Genomic DNA, 22431 nt, shown 5'->3' with positions numbered 1-22431 from the left:
ACCGCTACTGTTTTCTGGGGGGAAAATCTAAATCCGTTTCTATCTGCCCAGGTAGCCAGTTTATTTATTGTTATTTGTATTTGCCGCTCACAGGTAGGTATGCTGGAGGACGTGCATGCTATCTGGAGGTCGTCTACGTAAACTGAGTACATTATGGATTTTGGGATTACTTTTCCTATGGAGTTCATTTTGATGGCAAATTAGGTCATGCTGAGGATGCACCCTTGGGGTACACCAGTTTCTTGGATAAAAGTCTTGGAGAAGGTTGCGCCTAGGCGGACTCTGAACGTACGATTGGTCAGGAAGTCGCTCAAACAGCTCAGCATCCTGCCGCGAATACCTAGGTCCGCTAGGTCACGGATACCGAACCTCCACGTGGTATCGTAAGCCTTCTCCAGGTCGAAGAAGACCCAGATACAGTGTTGGTTGTGGATGAACGCTTCCCGGACTGCTGCTCGCTTGAATGGCCTTCGCGAACTTCACGGGCATCGACCAGCGTATACAACTAGCTCCCTCCTTCACCCGAGTAAACTTCTTCTAAACACGGCCTGAGAACCATCATTCCGCATAATATTGTCATTCATTCTATTTCATGCGGCTATTAAATCTAGCCCTCCTCGTTTCATTCTTGGAATTTTCCCGCCACATGGTGGGCGCGTGTTACGAGCATTTAAAGTCAATGCCAACGACAAAATCAAACCTGCTCAGCCTAGAACAACTCAAGTAGACTCAAGTAGTGGGTAAGCTGGTAAGGCCAGCATAAGTCCCAAGAGTTCCACGCCGGCCGCTGAGGTGGATCTTCGCCACCTTTTGTGGACGCGTCCAGGAACGGAGGACTCAGGAAGACGACGATTACTGGAGGCTGTACTTACGGCTACCAAGGCAACAACAACAACAACAGGGAGGAACACATTTCCGCGTGTCTAACGGACAACACTGTGTGCAGGAGCCTGCTCAGGTCTCTTGATGAGAACAGTCTCCACAACCTAGTTACGCTTATTTACAGCCTTCTCTCTATGCAGCATGACGAGTCTTCGAATTAATAATAATAAAAAAAAAACAATGTAAAAAAAGTTAGCTGGAGAAATGAAGTACAGAAGCGGCCCGTGGTGGGATTCCTCAGTTTTTTGTTGCTGTCTTGAGTGCTCTGCACCTTCCTCAGAACCCCATCGAGACGTCACATAGTTAATCATTTTATGTTTTAAGAAATCACAGGCGCCGACTACTAGGTCCACTAGGTCATCTTTTCCCATCATTTTTCCATCGTCATCATCGTCCACCCTCCTCTCATTACCCACTTCCTTAACTGTCCTTTTCGCTTCGGGGGCCAGATCAACACTCATCAGCGCCACCCCTAAGCTGGCCACAGGCCGTGAAGTCCGACGTTAGTCTCGGTGCCCTACACTTCGGTTAACGCGTGATCCCGATGACAACGCTATGACATCAACTTCTCTTCGTCTCCGCCCTGTCCTTGGTTGGACCTCGTGCTGTGTAGGCATGCAGGGCTTCATCGCTGCAAAGGCCAGAAGAAGAAGAAGAAGAAGCTGCCCGCGCCGCCACCGCCGTCGTCGCCGGAGGCAGCCCGAAGCGGCAGCAGGATGCCGGTGCAGCCGGAGAACGTGCAGCCGGAGAACGTGCAGCTGGCGGTGAACTGCTGCAACAGCCTCGGCCTGGACGTCTACTGCCGCTACACGAACGCCAAGCCGCTGGAGAACATGTTCTTCTCGCCCTTCGCCCTGGCCGCCGGCCTGTCCATGACGCTGGCCGGATCCCGGGACGCCACCGCCGAGGAGATCATGCGCCTCATGCACATCGAGCGGGGCCTGTTCGAGACGCAGCGGGAGATGGTGGACCTCATACGCTACCTGAGGAGCGAGTCCGGAGACGTGAGTCGGCTTTATAGCATGACGTGGCCGTCTTGCGTGGGGACCCGGATGCGCATGCGCTGTGGCGGATGTGTGCTCGCACCTGGTTCCCTCGGGACCATCTGCTCATGCGCAATCGGCGGCTCTCAGATGATCAAGAAAAATGTAGGGAGCCCTTTAGTTCCGCCTTAAGGGTACGACGCGATAGCTGATGGGTTAATGCCTGTGTTTTCAGGATCCGACATTATCTACTTAAAATTCATAGACCTCGGGGAGTCCTCTACCATTCCTGGCGCAGTGGTCTAGCAGTTAAGCGACAAGTAACCGCCCTGCGATGGCAGGTGCTGCCACCTGTGGGACTTGTGCGATCCAGGTTGCTCTTCCCATAGTAACCTCTCGCGACCAATCATTAATTTACCTGCCAACTGGCACGGTGGGTAGTTTGCTCACAATCAGGTGGGTGGGTTGTGATGACGTCACAAAGCCACATGACTTAGTTCGGCCATCTACCTCCTAGGTTGCTTCTCTGGGGATTTTTCGGGGATTTTTTGCCCACGGTCAATGACGCCATACAGCGAGGAACAACCCTGTGTTTGGCAAAGCTTCCACAGGCGCGTCCTTGGATCGAATAATCTCACTACATTATTTGCCGATAACACATCCTTGAACAAGGCCAGTGTAACCCAAAACTTTATCCCCCCCCCCCTCATTTCCGCACACATACTGGGCGATGATTGCCAAAACGACGGTGCACAACAGAAGTTTAGCTTTCTATCACTATCATAGGAAACCTAAGGTTTCGGGCAGTCGCTGTACATGTCGATATTCGGAACTTATTTACACCTGCCGTAGTGAGAAAAGCACAGACTCGACAAACTAAACAACTTCGTGCTACCTTCTTACTGCACGCACGAGACAAATCAAGAGGAAATGACTTGCAATTAAAGCGCTCGCACTGTTAACAATAACATGCGGCTATGAAATCCCACTGGAATCATACCACAAATTAACAGCTGTTCTATGAATACAGATTTAATTACGCTTTCATAAGGAAGACTGTGCTGAATGCAGTAAAAAAGAACATGAGTATATATGCCATGTTTGTCTCAGTGATGGCAAGTCCGTGATAAAAGTAAACGAAAGCAAAAAAATTCGCATTCTGACTGAGGACTGAGCTATAGTCGGGTACAACTCAAGAACGCAGCGGCTTTTCCCCGTCAAAGGATCTATCCCCTTCCAGCCAATGGCGTCGGCCGGTTCTCATGAACCTATTAGCGTGGCAATGCAGGGAGGGGACTATACACGACCACGGAAGGAAGGGACTATCCCCTTTCACCGGGCAGTCCCTGCATTGTGATGCTAGCAGGGTCATGACAACCGGCCGACGCCATTGGCTGGAAGAGGGTCCTCTGATGGGGAAAAGACGCCTAGTTCTTGAGTCGTGTCCAACTATATAACACATTGTCCCCATGTGCTTCCATGATTTTTGTTGACGTCCTTTGCTCCATCACATAGCAATATATATAATGCTAGCTGTTGCTGTTGCTAATATTCTATATATATATTTGCGCAAACCCACAACCCAAAAAGGTTTATCCATGACGGTACATGGCAGTAACATAGAGCAAGGTTCCACCAGGCGAGGGCCTGGCATAAACTGCGGGAGCACATGTTGCTGCAAGGCTTGCTTTAGGCCGATGGAGAGACGCGAGTGCAACACTATTCGCTTCGTGAGGACAATCGGCTCGCTGTTGCTAATCTTCTACGGTGTAGTTGTTGTTTCGTTCAACTTACGAAGCAGGACGTATTATAAGTGACCATATGCGACAACTACGTGCTCAGTGTCAGAAGGATGGTTGGTTGGTTTATGGGGTTTAACGTCCTAAAGCGACTGAGGCTATGAGAGACGCCGCAGTGGAGGGCTCCGGAAATTTCGACCGCCTGGGGTTCTTTAGCGTGCACTGACATCGCACAGTACACGGGCCTCTGGAATTTCTCCTCCAAAGAAATTCAACCGCCGCGGCCGGGATCGAACCCGTGTCTTTCGGGTCAGCAGCCGAGCACCATAACCACTGAGCCACCGCGGCGGCAGTGTCAGAAGGAGCCAAAGATGATCACCTATATATAACGCAAGCAAACATGCAGCAAACTACACAGCATGCCGACTGCACGGAAAGAACTCAAGTCTAAACTGTGCTGCAAGCAGTGGCCAGCTGTGCAGCATGTCTGTTGACTCGACGCGAATGTATATCGCAGTACAACGCAAGTACAGTACAACGCAAGCTGATATCGCCCGGCAGTGACGTCATAGTTAACTTGAAGCACTACCATGCGACGAATGACAATGGCACGAAGCGCTTCGCGTCTTCGTCCGCTCGTCCGGCGACACGTTGCCGGTTGGGGCAGCCACTCCAAACTTCTTGATAGACAAGACTTATTTATTGATGACGGGACCGAATACAAGAACTTAGAGAAAAGGGCGGTTAAAAAAAAAAGGCTTTTTAAAAAAGACTGTTTTAAAGAAGGGCCGTAGAAAAGCGGCCGAGACTGGGACTCGGCGCGCTCCTGCCTGGTCTTTGTTCGCAGCGGTTTTGAACACCTTCGATAATTGGGCGGAGCTTTATCAAATCTGCTCTCGCCCAATTTCAACCAATATTGCCGCGATGGCACTGTACATACAAATGGGCGGAGCCCAGTGCTCGCCAGAGCCCGACTCTGGCGGAGCGATAGGCTTAGCGGCACTGGCTGGGCCCTGCATGGTACTAAATGGAGATAGAATAAGGGTTAAGCAGAAGAAGGGGCGACGACGCAGGCCGAGCTCCGGCTGGCGACGGGCGCCTTCGTGCGCCAGGGGTTCCGGCCCACGGACGAGTACTGGGCCACGGTTCGGCGCGTGTACGGCGGCACGGTGCACGAGGTGGACTTCGTCGAGGACTCGGAGATGGTGCGCCGCCAGATCAACAGCTGGGTGCGCGAGCACACCGACCACCAGGTCAAGGAGATCCTCACGCCGGGCTCGGTGACCTCGGCCACGCGGCTCTGCATCGTCAACGGCGTCCAGTTCCGGGCCATGTGGACGGACCCCTTCTACGAGACCGAGCTGCGCCGCCACGAGTTCCACGCGAGCAACGACGACGAGGAGGCGAGCGAGGTCGAGGTCGAGATGGTGGCGCGCATCGACGAGTACGGCTACATCGTCGACCGAAACCTCTGCTTCACCGCCGTAGAGGTCAGGCACAAGGTATGCACGATGCTCAGCTATACATGTGTGGGTCCTCAAGTAAAGTGCGCGCGCAGGGAAACGAGAACAGCAGAAGGGAATACGTTTGGGCAAGTCGGCGATTGATACTTCAAAACAAAGCAGCGCTCAAACGAAGACGAGACAAGATATGAGGCAACTTTCAACTGACATTTTATTGCATTATCAGGATCATATGTATACTACATATACAAGTATGATTTTCAGATGTTTTCTTTATTTTCTCATTCTTCCTGGAGTCCTTAAAAGTTTCAAGTCTGCAGACTTTTCTTCTGTTTTGCACACGTCATACCATGCAATAAAAACGCCAGTTGAAAGTTGCCGCTTGTTCATGTCTCGTCTTCCGTTTGTGAGCGCTACGTATTCTTTTCTCAAGGAAGAGAGCATCGCCGGCACATTGCCCTGTTTGTATACTGTTCTTGCGCTACGTCGCTTATCTGTGCGGCTCTTGAGCTGAACGAGCTGACACAAAGGATGCAGTTATGAACCTTCAGAGGGCGCAAAGATATACAGGAAAACAAGAAACAGATGCTGCGTCGTCCTGTTTGTAGCTGCTTCTCTTTTGTCTTTGCAATCTCTAGTCGTCGCGTCCTTGTCCACTCCTTACTGCCCCGACCTGTCGAGCTGCCCTTCCATCGCTGCACTAACAGCGCGAGAAGACAATAGAACGAGGCACTGAGCGTGCGACGAAACAGCGCGAAGAGAGGAGGATGCGAACGACATCGCAGGATCTGCTTCTTGTCCAACATTCTTCAAGCGCCAAACGGAATACCGCGTGGTTCCCGACAACAAACTGAACGAATGGTTCTCAGACAGCGCAGGGGAAATTGAAAATTGGTTTTTGTGAAAAGCAAATGGCGCAGTAATTGTATCACTCCTCGGTAGACACCTGACACGCGCCGTAAGAGAAGAGAGGAATTGGTGGGAGTGAAAGAAGAAAGAGAGAAAGAGGTGCCGTAGTGGAGGTCTCCGGAATAATTTCGACCACCTGGAGGTCTTTAACGTGCACTGACATCGCACAGCACACGGGCGCCTTTTGCGTTCCGCCTACATCGAAACGCGGCCGCTGCGGTCGGGTTCGAACCCGGGTACTCCGGCTCGGTAGCTGAGCACCTAACCACTGAGCCACCGCGGCGGGTCAGTGCAGGGGACATACCCAACAATTCTGGACAAAAGCATTTTTGGGCGGGAAACCGTTTATGAACGCAATTTTTTCAAGTAATGTGAGATTTCTCTATAACAATCAATATATCCACAGATCACCCAACGGCAGCCTTGTAATTTTTTTCTTTTAACTATTTCTGCTATCGTCCAAAGGGTTCCCCATTGGTTTTCTATGGCCGTCTTGCCTGTTCGATGCGATCGATGGAAACGCTTTAAAGGGAACATTCTGCTACATACAAGAAGAACGGACCTTCAATATTTCCATAACAGTGCTTTACAATTTTTAAAATTGTTCTCCCAGAATGTCGGGCATGGGGAATCGGCACTACTGCTGCCCCTTTGTCTCGCTCTTTCGTCGCTGACCTTAGTACAGAGATGGCGGCTGAATGGGTCGGCGCATGCGCACACGAATGCCCTCACGTGGCGCATGCAGGGTGACAAGACGTCGCTGGTGATCGTGATGCCCCACCAGCGGCACGACTTCCACGTGCTCGAGGAACGCCACCACCTCAAGTCGCTGCTGGACCTCCCCAAGCGCATGACCCGCACGCCGGACGTGGAGCTGTGCCTGCCGAGGCTCAAGCTGGACATGGGCATGCGCCTAGAGTCCATACTCTACTACATGGGCCTCAACGACCTCTTCAGCGAGGTGCGCGCCCTGTTTTACACAGCGACTCTCTTCTTCACTGCGCCATCATTGGTTAGGGCGCTCGGATTAAAGAGGAAAATTGTCTTGAGATTTTAAAATACAAAACACTCTTGTAGACTGGCACTTTTCTTCAAGTTGCAAACTTCACGGTAAACCATCTGCGTTGCCACTTCTCGGGGGACAGAGGGGAAAAGAAATTTAGCTAACCAGGAAAAGAAAATGCCAAGGGATGCGAGGTATTAAGAGTAATGTATGGGCAAGATGGACGCGGATGGTTTATTGGGGTTTAACGTCCCGAAGCGACTCAGGCTATGAGGGACGCCGTAGTGGAGGGCTCCGGAAATTTCGACCACCTGGGGTTCTTTAACGTGCACTGACATCGCACAGCACACGGGCCTCTAGAATTTAGCCTCCATCTAAATTCAGCCGCCGCGGCCGGAATCGAACCCGCGTCTTTCGGGTCAGCAGCCGAGCACCATAACCACTGAGCCACCGCGGTGGGCGATGGCCGCATATAACTAGGATGTTTCACGTAACTTGAGCCAAGGCTTAAAGCAAAGGAGTGCGCCGAAGACGGGCGAAAATCGTGTGGCGCAACTCAGCATCTTTAAATTACGCCCAAGGTAATTTAGCTAACATTAATTAAAATTGTAATTTCCGTTTTAAAGCCAAGCGCATTTCCTTATTGGTGCATAGACACCAATTTTTGCTTGCATCATTTCTGGTTCCAAATAGCGCGTCGTTACAAGTTAGTATACATGAATCACCATATGGCATTCGCCCACGACCCCTACTAAATAATTTATAATTGAATTTCTTGCTGATTGTGTTTTGGTTTCGGTTCAATCAGCCAAACGATAGTTGTGACATACATGTATGAGTTCAAGTCACGTGAGGCACGAAAAAAACTGCAATACAATCAGTAATACGACGCCTGTTGTCATTCCACCTCTTAAAGCAGGCTTGCTTTAAGCGTTGTGATGAACTAAAACTATGCATTAGCCATACAAAGATACTGTTCACTTCACTCCCTTTTATTTCACTCTACTCTGAGCGCAATAAACTTCACTCTGAATACATTACACGAGAAAGCTGTACATCAGTGCCTGCAATGAGCAACTGCTGCCGCAGCACTTTTCACACACGTTTCAAAGGTCGCCGTGCCTGAACTCAAATTGACGAGCGTACGTGGCCAGCAGAAGCTCTGAACCAGGAGCATGTTTTAATCCGATCATAGCGCTAATCTGGGGATTACTGACTTGCATACTCCTCCCTACCACACAGGAAACAGCCTGGTAATTCGAATGCGGACATTAGGACTGCTATGATGAAGTAATTATCCCAATTCACGGGCCTCCACATTCACTACAGCACGCAACATTCGGCAGCAGTTACGCAACTATAGGAACTCCAACAGGATACGCAGGCCTGCGTCCAGCCACCGGTTAGCGCCAGCCAGTAATCTGATTTCGGTCCACATCATTGCTCAATCAGATTTTGTACAAGGCAGTAGGACTATAATTTTTAACGGTAACTCTTCAGAGAGAGAGAGTGCGTGCGTGCGTGCGTGCGTGCGTGCGTGCGTGCGTGCGTGCGTGCGTGCGTGCGCGCGCGCGCGCGCGCGCGCGCGTGTGTGTGTGTGTGTGTGCGTGCGTGCGTGCGTGCGTGCGTGCGTGCGTGCGTGCGTGCGTGCGTGCGTCCGTGCGTGCGTCCGTGCGCTCGAGAAGTGGGGCATTGCTGTCCTATTAGCACAATGCGCTTCCTCACATTCTTTCAGCGAGAAAATAAAAAAAGGCTCTCGGATGCCGTTTCTTTTTTCACGAAAAAAAATCCCTAAAATCCCTCAGGAAGAAAATTTCCCCCTCACCTATACTTGAAAACACGAAGCTCTACGCACTCGCACAAAGTGCACGCGCAGAGCACACGCAGACACAAGGTTTTCACGGAAAGGTTAGAAGGACCGTTCGTCGTGAAGACCACAGAGCGCAGATTTGATGTCGTCCCATAGTGGCACGACGGGCTTCTCTACAAGGATGCCGTATCCATATACGTATAGTGGGAACAAGGTTATACGTCGGCGCCGTTACGGCCGTTGATGCGCTTCCCTCGGTGACGACACGTGTACGACGACGGAACAGGCACGCGGGTCTTGCGGCCTGCAGCCTGGCATTCCCCGTCCAAACGCCGCTTGCCACACGCGACCGGAAATCGATCGGACCTGCAGTCCCGCTGGCGCTCCGCAGTTGGCAGCGATGGCTGCTTGGCGGTTGCGCATCACTTCGGGTGCGACTGAACGGTCGGACACGGACGGCAAAAAAAGAAAAAAAAGGAACACTGAACGCTCTGTTAAACACAATTTCATCAAAAAGAAGTTCCGCAGATCCTCCTGGTGATCGCCAGATTCCGTCGTAAAATGTCGTGCACACGAAGCCAGAAAGGACTAAAGAATATACCGGTTACTCCTTTTGGGAGAAACTGCACTGCCACAATCACATGGGCCTCCGAATAGCAACCATCATACGCCCTTAGAGGCTAGCTGCTAAAGGCTCATTAGCCACACCCCACGGAGTAACCGTTCGTCGCAAGGAATAAGTGGTCCAATTAGTTCCATTTTCCCATTTTTTTTTTTGGTTTACAGGCTCCGACACTTTGAGACAAAAGCCTCTCCTCTAGGATATTTTCGAACGAAATCTGGCCACGGCGAAAATGTATTCAGCGGAATGTATTTGGGCAAAACTGTGTCCCGCTGTGTATCTCGTGTTCTTCTCTTTACGGCCAGTGTCCGAACCTCCCAAGCTAAACTAGTCCGAAAAATTGAAAGCTGTAGCCAACTAGCTAAGATCCTAGCGGTTTATTCTCGCAGTTATCTGAGTCGAATCAAGCTACTAATTAACTGGATGCCATTTTTATACCATTGCGATGCGAAAGCGAGCAGCAATCGAACTGCCCAGGCTTATTTCAGCGATACAGAAAAAGTTATAAGGCTGGTAGAAGAAAGGAAGAAAGAAAGAAAGAAAGAAAGAAAGAAAGAAAGAAAGAAAGAAAGAAAGAAAGAAAGAAAGAAAGAAAGAAAGAAAGAAAGAAAGGATGGTTACCGTGGTGGGAGGAGGGAATGACGAGAGCAGAAGAGTGCGTAACCGAAGGGAGGTTACCACCGGAACCTTCCGGAGGCAGGATACCGTGAAAAGAAGAAGATGGGTATGGCCAGGGGTGAGGAATGCGTAAAAGGAGAATAATTACCACTGTAAAAAGAAAGAAAGAAAGAAAGAAAGAAAGAAAGAAAGAAAGAAAGAAAGAAAGAAAGGAAGAAAGAAAGAAAGAAAGAAGCGGCTTGATATGCGCGTTTTCTTTGCACCCCCCAACAAGTGGAGCGCACGAAAATGCACCGAACAATGTAATGCACCGAACAATGTAATGCACCGAGCGAAACAGAAAAACCGTGCGCATTGAGCCTCTGTGATTACAGGGCCAAATGGTTTTTTCGCCACCTTCGCAACTAGGCTTTTCCTTCGGGGCGGACCCGAGCGAGGTGGTCTTTAGAGAAGGGATCGCATGGTGACATAAGCCTTGTTTACATGCAGCCCGACGTTGCGGGTCGGGTCGGGCTGCGCCAGATGTCGGGCTGACCAGCCCGACCCCATCGCGTTTACATGAACCGGTTTTCTGTCAGGCAGAGATCGTAGCTACCCCTAGCGTCGAGCAAGCAAACCACACGCATGCTAGAGGAGCAGGAACGCCCAGACGAAAAGTTCCCTTTCCCACCTACTGCTCTTTCCGGTCGGTTGGTTCGCCCGTACACGTGAGCGCTCTCTTCGACGCCGGCAGCAGCTCGACGGTCCCTTAGCTCGACCCCCTAGCGTATACATGAGCCCGACTACCGGTTCTCGGCCCGACAGCCTACTTAACCCGACTTTATTCGGGCTCATGTGAACGCCCAGATAGATAAATTACACAGCACTATCATTTGCAACGAGCTAGACTTCCTCCAGCGGAGAGATCCTTGTCCAGATACCAAGCCATCAACTGGGGCCGGTTACAAACTTACACCTTTCCAAACCCGGCCCTCTGGAGTCTTATGTACCCAGGGCAATTTTCAGACAAATGCACAAACTGCGAACTTAGGGCCACCTTCGACCACATACAATGGGAATGTCCTCATGCTCCCCGGGAGGGACGAGGTATAAACACGAAAGATCAATGGGAGACCTTACTACTGAGCTCCGACCCGGCGATTCAGTTACAACTCGTCCGACTGGCCGAAGCCGCCGCCGAGAGTCAAGACCTTTCGGCCGTGGGTAGCCCTCTAGCTACCCTCTGTCTGTTGGACACTAAAAGTTTTCCTATCCTATCCTATTAACTTTAGGTTTAATTAAATTAGCGAAACGCGCCGTCTAAAGCTGCTTACGCCAGTATGCTAAAGATGGCGTCTCGTCGTCGTTGTTCTACAGTGTTAGCGCCACTCGGCAACGCTGTCCGTAACTGTCGGAATTCTAGGCTCCGCTGCCGAACTCAACACTGTCAAATGTTATCGCTCATCACTGCAACAACACCTTCGCAGCGCGCCAACCTGTCGGGCATGTTCGGCGAAGGGGTGAAGATGTACACGACCGAGTGGATCCACCACGCCGTGGCGGACATGGTGAACGACCCGTCCAAGCCGCGCCGCTACTCCTTCTGCACGACGGGCGACGCCACGCCCCCCGACATCACCAGCCGGTCGGTGGAGGACGAGATGAGCCCGCTGCCAGGTTAACTCTCTTTCTCTCTCTCTCACATCGCCCTATCTTGAAACCCGTCACCTCCCCTTCATCATAGCCACACAAAAATTTTACAGCATCGGCCTGCTATACAGGCCTGATGTGCAGGGATCCCGTCGCTCGCGCGAAACGACGTCATCGTCACGTGAGTGACCTGGTGACGCACTTAAGTGGGTCTCAAGACCTATTTAAATGGGCCACGCGACCTATGAGAAAATACAGCACTGGGAAAGTGCTCGACTTGTTTCAGCGTGAGGTATTCAGAGCCCCAGTCAGGTGACTTCATATGTCGTCTCTTTAGTCCTCTCCATCCAGGCGATCACCATTGCCGAATATTTGAATGAGCGAAGCCGCTTATAAAAGAGGTACGATACGCCGTGAAATCAAGGAGAAACGGGTCATTAGGGGTAACGGAGTGGATTTCAAGGAAACGCAAATACTTAGCAGGGTAGCGGCACTGAGTCAGGTGGGCAGATGAGATTAGGAAATTTCCAGTGGTAGGGTACAGCCGCAGCCAACACAGGACGGATCTAATTGTAGGCAAGTGGGTGAGGACCTTGTTCGCCAGGGGACGTAGTTAAACCATGTACAGCCTTTGTCAAAAGTGACCAGGCTACACAGTTTGCTTCTCGGTCGTATTTTAAAGCTATTATGCCAGCCATCATGCTCCAAATCTCTGTATGGTAAGGAGGACACCTGTCCTCACCTTAAAAGAACTTTTTGACCTCTGGGGAAGCCCCGAGCGCTCTATTATACGAATGAGAAGCAAAAAATGCAGCCTGGTTACTTTTGGCAAAGGCTGTACATGACGGGAGCCAACAGCCACCAAAGCCAAGGAGGATAGGAGACGTATTTTTTTTTCATTTGTAGTTTTTCATCAATGGGAGATTAGTGCGTGCTCCACCAACTGAGCTACGGCGACGGCTATCCATTCTCCTCCTTTCGGGGCTATTTATGTGTAGTGTAATCTAATCTTGACAGCGTTCACCAGCTCGTCCATAACGGCGGACGTAGTACGTCCTGTATTACCGCGAGTGCCACGTAGGAACGTGGACGAACGGTGAGGGCGGAAGCTGAGCGAGAACCCTCTGATGCTGCGTATGAGGCATCGTCTGCCAGGGTAGAGGCTCTCGTTAAAGCTATTAAGACCATGTAGTTCATAGAGTTCTGTTATTCGACCTATGGGGTACTCACATATGGGGCAGAAACGTGGAGGCTAACAAAGAGGGTTCAGCTTAAAGGGCCCCTGCCCACCCCATGGTCCCAAACACTCTCTACCTCACTTTGAGCGAGCCTCCTCTCCTTCCATTCCCTCCTCGAAATTTTTCTCTCCCGCTCCTCGTCGAGTAGGCTCGGCAAGGCAAAATCACCCCTTCCTTCTCCGGTGTAAGCCGGAGGCGTGGTGTCTGTGGAGTGCGTCACAGGGCGACGTCATGGCCCCGCCTTCAATAGAATTCTTTTCTTGGTTTTTGCATTTTCTCCGCACACTGAACGATCGAGAGGCGCGATCGGCTCGACCACCTAGACTTGTTAGCGAGCGCATCCTTTCATACATCTGTTTGTCATTCCCAGTTAACGAGCCACCTTTTCATTTTCTTTTAGGCCTCCCCACCGTTTCACGAGCGGAGGGGCGGAAGTCGGTTGTGTTCGAAACACACGGCGAAGCGCGTACCCGGCAACCGCCCGTTTGCTTTTCTCCATGCGTGTTTGTGTTCTGTGTGTTTGTGTCTTTTCTCCGCTCCAAAGCATATGTCATTCATTGGAGTCAAGGCGTACGCAAGATGCACGAAAGATAAGCGGTGTGTGTGCGGAGCGGTCAAGTGGGCCAGCGAGGGAAAGGCTCTGCTACACTAGTAATTAAAACCTTGTTTTGGGGGGCTTGCATAGAAGAAAAAAATCTGAGACGGGAGCGCGTACGCAGAGCGTCTCGTGAGGTGATCACGGCGGGGGGGAGGGGGGGGGGGGGCGAACCAACTCCCTCAGTTTTACTATTTTTTACTTTTTATGGCAAGGGTTCAAGGCTCTCGCCGCACGCTCCCTCCGCAGTTTTTTTTTTTTTTTGTTCCTTCATGCGGGTTTGTAGGCATGAGCCAGAACAGAAGGCGCTGCGGAAAGCGTTGTGCAGACGACGCGACGCCAAGGCTACGCTCAACCTTCTCCCGTCAGTCAGAACGATCCACCAATGGAGTGCCTTTAGCGAAAGTAACCCCCCATGACGTCAACGGGGTTCAGAGTAGTGGGCCGGGCCCGTTTTTGTTGAAGGAAAGAACGAGCGGGCTTTGATTTGAATTTTCGCAGCTTTTCGGGGCGCGCATGTCTCTAGTATTTTGCGGAGGTTATCTTCGATGCCTCATCTATGCAGTGGGCTTGTTTTTCAAAAATGTCCGGACCCTGGGCAGTGGCCCTTTAAGTTGAGGACAACGGAGCGAGCCATGGAAAGAAAAATGATGGGTGTAACGTTAAGAGATCGGAAGAGGGCGGAGTGGGTGAGGGGACAAACGCGGATTAATGACATCCTAGTTGAAATCAAGTTAAAGAAATGGGCTTGGGCAGGGCATGTAATGCGAAGGCGAGATAACCGTTGGTCCCTAAGGGCAACGGAGTGGATTCCAAGAGAAGGCTAGCGTATCAGGGGGCGGCAGAAAGTTAGGTTTGGTTTGGTTTATTGGGGTTTACCGTCCCAAAGCGACTCAGGCTATGAGAGACGCCGTAGTGAAGGGCTTCGGAAATTTCGACCACCTGTGGCTCTTTAACGTGCACTGACATCGCACAGTACACGGGCCTCTAGAATTTCTCCTCCAAAGAAATTCAACCGCAGCGGCCGGGATCGAACCCGCGTCTTTCGGGTCAGCAGCCGAGCACCATAACCACTGAGCCACCGCGGCGGCCCTCGGCAGAAAGTTAGGTGGGCGGATGAGATTAAGAGGTTTGCGGGGATACGGTGGCCGCAACTGACAAAGGACAGGGTTAATGGGAGAGACATGGGAGAGGCCTTTGCCCTGCAGTGGGTGTAGTCGGGCTAATGATGATGCTGATGCTACCTATGGCATCAAGGCTGTCAGATTCAAGGCCCTCGTTGAACCATTGAGACCATGTAAGTTTAGACTGACGACGTCTCCTCGCGGGTGTTCATGGACGACGCAGGGTCCGGCCCGGCTCGCCGGCGCAGCAGCACGGCGAGCGTGGAGGACATGAGCAGCGAGCGGCGGGGCAGCAGCGAGCGGCGCGGCAGCAACGTGTCCCTGTCGGGGGCCGGGGGAGGCACGGCGGACGCCCGTCGGCGGGGCAGCGGCAGCGCCTCCCCTCCGGCCACCGACGCGCAGCCCAAGAGCAGCTGCCTCAAGAAGGACGGCGCCAGGCAGAAGGGCGCCGCGCGGCGCGTGCGCAGGGCCAGTACGGTGCGCACTACCATCCCGTTCGTGGTCAACCGGCCATTCATATTCTTCGTGCTGCACCGGGAGCTGTCGCTGCTGCTATTCATGGGCGTCGTCAAGAGGATCTCCTGATCAGACACCCGCATTCGTTCGACGAGGAAAATTTCCAGGAATATATTATAAACCAATATCCCTCAAGAGAAAAGTGTACAACAGCTGTACCTTACCGGTACTCACCTATGCGGGCAGAAACGTGGAGGCTCACGAAAAGGGTTAAACTTAATTACAAAGCAGCGAGCTATGGAAAGAAAAATGATAGGTGTAACGTTAAGAGAACGGAAGAGGGCGGAGTGGGTGAGGGAACAAATGCGGGTTAATGACATCCTAGTAGAAATCAAGAGGAAGAAATGGGCTCGGGCAGGGCACGTAATGCGAAGGCAAGATAACCGCTGGTCCTTAAAGGGACTATGAAACAAATTTATTGAGATTATGTAAAGATAGGCAATCCATCACTCGTCACTCCAGCGCAAGAATTTTTGAGCTAGCATCAATAACAACGAAGTTATAGGCGATTAAAAATCACCCTCCTCCTCTCCCCCCTCAACTCGTACGCGCGGGGCACCATAAAAAAATAAAGAAAACAGCTCCGGGACTGGGCTCCGCCCATGAAAACGTCATTAGCTGACGTTCGGTTTACAACTTCCGGTTGTCGCACTCCCGAGGAGCAGCGTGCGTCGGCAGCGTCTCTCCGGTCTCGGCGCTTTCTTGGATTGCGGCGCGCGTCGGGTTTCTTTGCTAGTTGGCAGAATGGACCCGGACCTGTTCCCGGCTCACACAGTGTTTTATTTTTTTGTGCGCTGGTTCGGCCGTCACACCGATGCTGCCAAGTATTGGTGTGAAACACCGTGCATATACTGAGCCTAGCTCTAGAATGATGTTGGACACCCGGCTGCGGGATCGCAAAATCGCGCCGCCCGACTTAGAACACAAGGAACATACGGTATTACGGTCGTAAAACGGACGGGAGAGTGAAAGAAGGTCGGGACCGAGTCTGCATGCCGAAGCAGCAGCCGAATGTGAACAGCAGCAGTACGTAGCCGTCAGGCCAAGGCCCTCCGCGACAGCTAACGCTTCGAATTCGTCCTGTGCCCTAAGTAAATGCGGCACCTTTTTTTAAGTTCTCGTAGATAAAATTGTCTTCCATCGCGGATCAAACGTCCATACCGATCGCTGTAAGCTGGAAACTCATCTTCCCGGCGGGAAGAAACAGTGTCGGCAGCGACTTCGGTCGAAGCTTCAGCTGCTTGACATTCATGCCTGACTATCGAACGAGCGCTGGGTTATAGTAGTAAGCGTCAGGTGCGAAGTGTCGACCGCAAACGCGGAGTCTTCGGCGTGCGTGCGACGCTGGCAGTCCGATGCGCTCCATCCAGGCTGCTCGCTCACGCACGTCTGTAGGAGTAACATGCCTGAGTTCAACACCTCGCCAGTCACTGGATTGCAGCCGACGACACAGCAAGGCGTATTCATCTTGGGCGGTCGAAAAAGGCACTGCTAGTGGCTCCCGAACTCGCGACAGAAAGAGGCGGCAGAGGTAAATTAAAACCATATGCGCGAAGGCAATGCCCTCGCTCGCGCTTGCCCCAGGGGGTCGCGCGGCAGCTCGAGCAGACGATTTTCACCGCTACCGGAAGTGTGCCCGTGACGTCGAAGCTGCGGCGGCTCTAGCGAATGACAGCGTGTGGTGGCCTGCCGACGTCATGGGACTAGTGACGTCTATCTTCCCGGTTTTGGTTTCAGAATTGCTCCCTACGAAGACACCAAGCGGCCCGCGAATTTTGAAAAACACGGTTTTTAAAAATTCATAATAAATTGCCGGCTGAGTTCCGAAGACTCATACTTGGTGTCAATGCTTCTGAGCATCACTTCTAACATTTGCAAGCGGCTTTTAATTCTTTTCATGGTCCCTTTAAGGGTAACGGAGTGGATTCCAAGAGAAGGCAAACGTAACAGGGAGCGGCAGAAAGTTAGGTGGGCTAAGAAGTTTGCGGGGATATAGTGGCCGCAACTGGCAAAGGACAGGGTTAATTCGAGAGACATGGGAGAGGCCTTTGCCCTGCAGTGGGTGTAGTCAGGCTGATGGTGATCATGATGATTATAAACCATTTGCGCTATTCCCGCCGTTCCTATATGCGTTGCCGCCAACGGGAGGCAACGGATCCAGATCCAGCACGGGTGTGATCTGGATAGGTATAATATGGGATGATTCATTTTACCGTTCGAAACATATTGTCACGTTGTAGTGACGGCAGTCCAGCGGTCAGGAAGACACCAGCCAGTCTTGGAAACGAAGCTCTTTATTTGGGCTGACTTGCGCCCGCATAATAACTAAATCACTCGGCGGCGGCGTAAGCAACAAACGTGCTCGTCGGTCGTCGAACTACGAATGTCCGCCGCTCGCGGCATCGTTCAATTTAAAGGCGGCAAGGAAACTTCCAGATAACAGGACAAGATCATCTACAGTAATCTAGAAAAACCTAGATGCAGCCTTTCATGGCTGCGATCAATCGAGATTAGTCTGGTCGCTTCTCGCGTCACGAACAAAAGTGATAACAACCCTTTCCTGCAGGCTTGAGCGTGAATGAACAAACAGTACAATGATACGTGGCAATATAATTACAAAAGTTAATCACTTGTTAGATAACAATCGAAACAAACGGTGTGCTTGAACGAGATATTCACTTGGCAGGAAAAACAAACTTAAAAGCGGCTCTCTGCAGCGATTACATCATTTTTATAAAAGAGAACAATGTATTAAATAGCATGAAACACCCTGTATAACACCATTCCCCCTCCCCTGTGTTCCGATTATATTCAATCCTTGTCGTCCCTCGCAGCAAGTGGCAGTTTCTAATGACAGCTGGCGAATGAAGTGAACTGAAATGGAATAGCACCGTTATGTTGTCCTAGCCCTCGAGCGCTAAGGTCACTGTCACGCGGCCCTGAATGCGATCCTATAGAGGGGATCTTTCAAGACTCACATTTCCACCACCTGCTTTCTGGCCGGTTCTAAGAAGCAGCACAACACTTTCGGTCACGAAATAAAAAAGTGGAGCTTGTGGCTTATTCCTTCATTCTTGTATATCCATGTTCCCTGCCCTTGTAAATCGGTACCACTAGTTTTAGACTTGTGCTGTCGACCGTTATGCTCCCAAAAAGCCCAGTTCGTAATGAGGTGACTGCTCTATAGGCAAGCGGTGGCGGTTCCATGTTCAAGAAGAAAATGAGCAGGTTCCCTTTGTGGCCGGAACCGACATTTTTCTCCCATTATTATGTTTCTGAGTTCAGGATTTGTGCACCTGACATTCGTCACACTCCCGCAAGTCCCTAACATATAGGCATCCATGGTGATTTTAAGGCGAAAGCCTTTAATGGCATGAGTCCATGCTCGCGGTGTCCGCCCGTGCGCTGGAATCGTGCCAACTGTGGCCTCTCCTCCGCACAGCGGTGCAACCTCCCCCCCTAGCAAAGCTGTGCATAGCAACCGTGACGTCACACAGTAGCGGTAGACCGAGCGCGCGCGCGTCGGCGGTGGCAACTGCACCGCGGCGGCTCCTTCGCCAGGCGTCTCGCTGCAGTCGAGTCAGTGAGACGCATGGCTCCGAAGCGGCCCAGTGATTCCGTGCCAAGCGGTTCGGGGAAGCGGCAGTGGGTTGACCACAAGGCTTTCGCCAAGCACACGTTAGAATTTCCGAAGTGCCCTCGGTAATTTCTTTTCCAGGCGACATATCCGCCCGCTGCAGCTGTTTTATTTATTTGTTTGTTTGAATGAATATTTGAAATTTAACGAAGCCGGATAACCCGAGAACCCTCCGGCAAGAGCTTTTTGAACACTGATGCGTACGCGTTCTTGGACGGGACTGTTAGCGACGCCATATCATCGGCTAACCTTCCGATGTGTTCGTCATGGCGATATTTGTGGAAGTATGACGATACGTCTTTCATGCGTCACGACAGGATTTACCTGTTACCCTTCTCGCCTGTACTCTAAACTCCCGCACGCCTTTCGAAGAGTATACCCAGGTAGCACCGAACACTAGAATAATGTTATAAAATTGGTATGCGAGTTGCAGGAATGTTACATTTTCTACAAGAACATCACATTAACGTTAAAAATTAACATGTTATAAAGTTATATATATATATATATATATATATATATATATATATATATATATATAACTTTATAACATGTTAATTTTTAACGTTAATGTTAATTTTAACGTTGCCCACCCAATATATATATATTGGGTGGGCAATACATGGTACTGCCCGTGGGGCAGGACAAAAGGAGGTAATTAGTCTCCTGGCGAGGCCGTGGCCCCACTGGGCGCAACAGCAGCGGATACAGAATACATGTAGACAGTACACATACAACTGGATATAACAATCATCACCGTACAAAAATGCGCATGAAGCATGTGACAAGTTCAAAAAGAAAAACACATGTTATTGTTAACACTTTGCACAAAAATAGAGAAATCGGAACACAATAACTTTGCAATTAGAAATCATTATAGAAGACGCTATTTCAACGCTCTAAATAAACACTGTTTCAATATAGTTTTCTAAACGTTATTATAACGTTAGAGCCACACCTATAAGATATCACAAATATATTTCGAGCACTGATTTCCACAACTTTTGCCACTGTTTCTACAGGAAAGACGTTTTTCAACCAGGAGTACTCTGCAACAACACCTCTCAGGTAGCGCTCGCCACAAATCGCATGGACAGCTACATTATTTTGTCACAAAACTTTGGTTATAACCCATTCGCCACTGTGACTCACAGGACATCCCTCAGTAATGGGTATATAAGCTTGACTACATGATATCCGGATCTTTTAACTCTCCTCTATCTGCACGTGGCAGCGGTGGTGGCTTGGCTAGAGCCAGTAGCAGGCCCGTGCAATTTCTTTTTCATTCTTCTCTCAGTCACAACAACATGATATCCGTTCGGAGGTGAGTAAATACGAGTTGCATGCTGTGCTGTACCGTAGACCTCAAGTGTCGCCCTCATTGGTGGTTCTTGCGAAGCGTTGCAAGTTGTGTGCCGTCACAACTAGCGGGCTTCTGCAGGGTTACTTCAGCATTTTTGAGAATGTTACATTTAAGTTACATTTATGTTTTATACATGTTTCATTAATGTTCGGAGAAGGTTATTCTAATGTTTATATGTAACATTAAACAACTTTACAAAAAAACAGGAGATTAAGCACACTGAAGAACATTTGACCTCAACAAAAATGTAAAATTATCGCAATGTTTCGGTGTCACCTCGATACCAGTGAACCTTAATGTAGCCACGCATCTTACAGTATGTGCAAATAAAGCATAAAGAGGTATTTTACAGCAGTACATTAAAGACAGACCCATGACGCATGCCCGGAAGTATAAAATGAGAATAAAACCGGAGAACCATCGTGCCTTCCCTCACGGCACGGTTGACATGTCCACCGAGAAGTGCAATATTTACTACGCCTTCTTCTTTCAAAAAGAAAAAAAGAAACATTCTCCATCTTGGCACAAAACGTAGGGACAGAACGGACAAGACAGAGAGCGCGACCATAGAGCGCAGCGCAGAATACCACAGAACGACCCCAGAACGCAGCACACAGGGCACATTACTACAATATAATATCCCGCACCTAAGCAACAATTCCCTAGAAAAATGGCAATGAAAATCACAGCACTAAGAGCGGTTGCAACTCCGGTGCAAACTCGCTCCGGCCATGCAAAGCCTTTAGATGAACAGTCGCTCTGCTCAATGTTCCTTTGTTCGGCTCCGGCGATGACGTAGCAAAAATGTATCGGTGGTCTATAGTAAAAATGCCTAGTGTACCAAGACATTTTTACTAAGCCATCAGCCGAACATGCGTCGTGTTAAATCGTCCTTCTTCGTCCACTAATACTGCTATGAAACTAACAATCGCGCTGTGAGCTATGTGGCGGTAGTGAGAGAGATGTGCGCTGCATGCGTTGGCGTGGACAAGGCTGTGGCAGAAACAAGGCACTAGAGCAACACTCATTGGCCGTGAAAACATTGCTGCCGAAACGTGGCACAGGAGCACAAGGCCGCCCACATGCATTGGGTAAATTAATTAGCGTTGACGGTGACAAAGCTGAAGACGAGCATAAGTAGGACGAAAAGCCCTTGCTTTCGCACTGTAATCGGTTTAACCAAGTTAAAACCCTGACACTTTTTTAGGACAAGTCAAGCTCCGCAGGTTTTTCCTCAAACACGCCCATACCTCACTCTACATTATTTATGGGAATTGTATTGTATTGTATTGTATTGTACTGTATCGTATCGTGCTGTATCGTATTGTACTGTATTGAACTGTATTGTACTGTAATGAAGCCGAGGATTCGGGCTCGGTCCCGGCCGCGTTTCGAAGAGGCGCCTGTGTGCTGCGCGATGCCAGCGCAGCTTAAAGATTCAAGTGGCTAAACAATTAATGCGGAGCCTTCCACTATACGACGTCACTCATAGCCCTTGCGTCGCCTCTGGGCGTTAAACCCCACAGTTCAGAGTTCCAACAGGGAACGCCACCATAAGGCGCATTCTAAAACGCAACCATGAAACGCATTCATGCGTCGGCAGGGCGCCTCAACGCGTCGTCTGAAAACACGCAGGTCTGAAGGGATTGCGCAATGCACACCGCCGCCGAACAGAGCCAACACCCTCTGGTGGTCTGCGCGGCGCCCAGACCACCGCGCAAGAAAGGCGCGCGACCTTTCTCGTGCCAGAGACAGCCTCCTCCCTCTCTACACCCTTTCCCTCGGGCACTTGGTGACGATTGCGACAGAGGCGCAGCCGTCGTCGCAGACCTACCTTCCCCCCGCGTCCCTGAAAACGACGCCGGCGACGTCCTTTGAAGCGCGCCGACGAGGCGCACATGCGCACCTCCTCGAAATGCGAGGATTACGAAAGCGGGCTTGGAGGATGTCGCGGTTTAACGAACAGATTCCCATTGCCCCCTCTCCAAAGTACACCGTGAAACGTAACGCCGATAAAAATGGCGTCGCGATTACATTGCAGAGATGACTCGTAGCCAGAATAAACATTAATTGGCTACTCGACAGGATGTCGTTACCGACGGCCAGCAGTACTGCGTGTGCGAATGAGTTATGCAAAACTTGTTAAATTGCGAACGGCATTAGGGCGCACTGCATTACCAGTAGTTTTCCCGCGCGAAACCATAAGTGGCATTAAAACTTAATGCTTGCTGCCATTTTCTGTGCACGCGTGGCTTCAGTTGCGTGAGGAGAAAATTTTCAGTGGCTGTCCTATAAGTGTC

General features: G+C 50.6%; 2 protein-coding genes across 4 annotated transcripts in view; one reads left to right on the top strand and one right to left on the bottom strand.

Annotated features, from left to right (window-relative positions):
* Positions 1 to 22431, bottom strand: part of LOC149332913 (uncharacterized) — a 333095-nt gene that overhangs the window by 283997 nt on the left and 26667 nt on the right. The window lies entirely within an intron of this gene.
* LOC149332914 (iris-like) lies at positions 1599 to 15200 on the top strand. Its single transcript, XM_089558461.1, has 5 exons — positions 1599 to 1886; positions 4678 to 5106; positions 6722 to 6937; positions 11496 to 11685; positions 14839 to 15200. The coding sequence occupies exons 1-5, from the start codon at positions 1599 to 1601 to the stop codon at positions 15198 to 15200; spliced, it is 1485 nt and encodes a 494-aa protein (XP_089414587.1).

Source organism: Amblyomma mixtum, chromosome 8 (assembly GCF_055824585.1).
Source record: "Amblyomma mixtum isolate Tamu chromosome 8, ASM5582458v1, whole genome shotgun sequence".
In the NCBI taxonomy this organism is placed as follows: Eukaryota; Metazoa; Arthropoda; class Arachnida; order Ixodida; family Ixodidae; genus Amblyomma; species Amblyomma mixtum.
Note: the sequence above shows the minus strand (reverse complement) of the source record. Positions and strands in the feature narration are given on the sequence as shown.

Coding starts and splice junctions, on each gene's coding strand:
- LOC149332914 (XM_089558461.1), top strand. CDS start 1,599: ATGCCGGTGCAGCCGGAGAACGTGCAGCCGGAGAACGTGCAGCTGGCG. Junction 1,887..4,677: donor TGAGGAGCGAGTCCGGAGAC/GTGAGTCGGCTT, acceptor GCGACGACGCAG/GCCGAGCTCCGGCTGGCGAC. Junction 5,107..6,721: donor CCGTAGAGGTCAGGCACAAG/GTATGCACGATG, acceptor TGGCGCATGCAG/GGTGACAAGACGTCGCTGGT.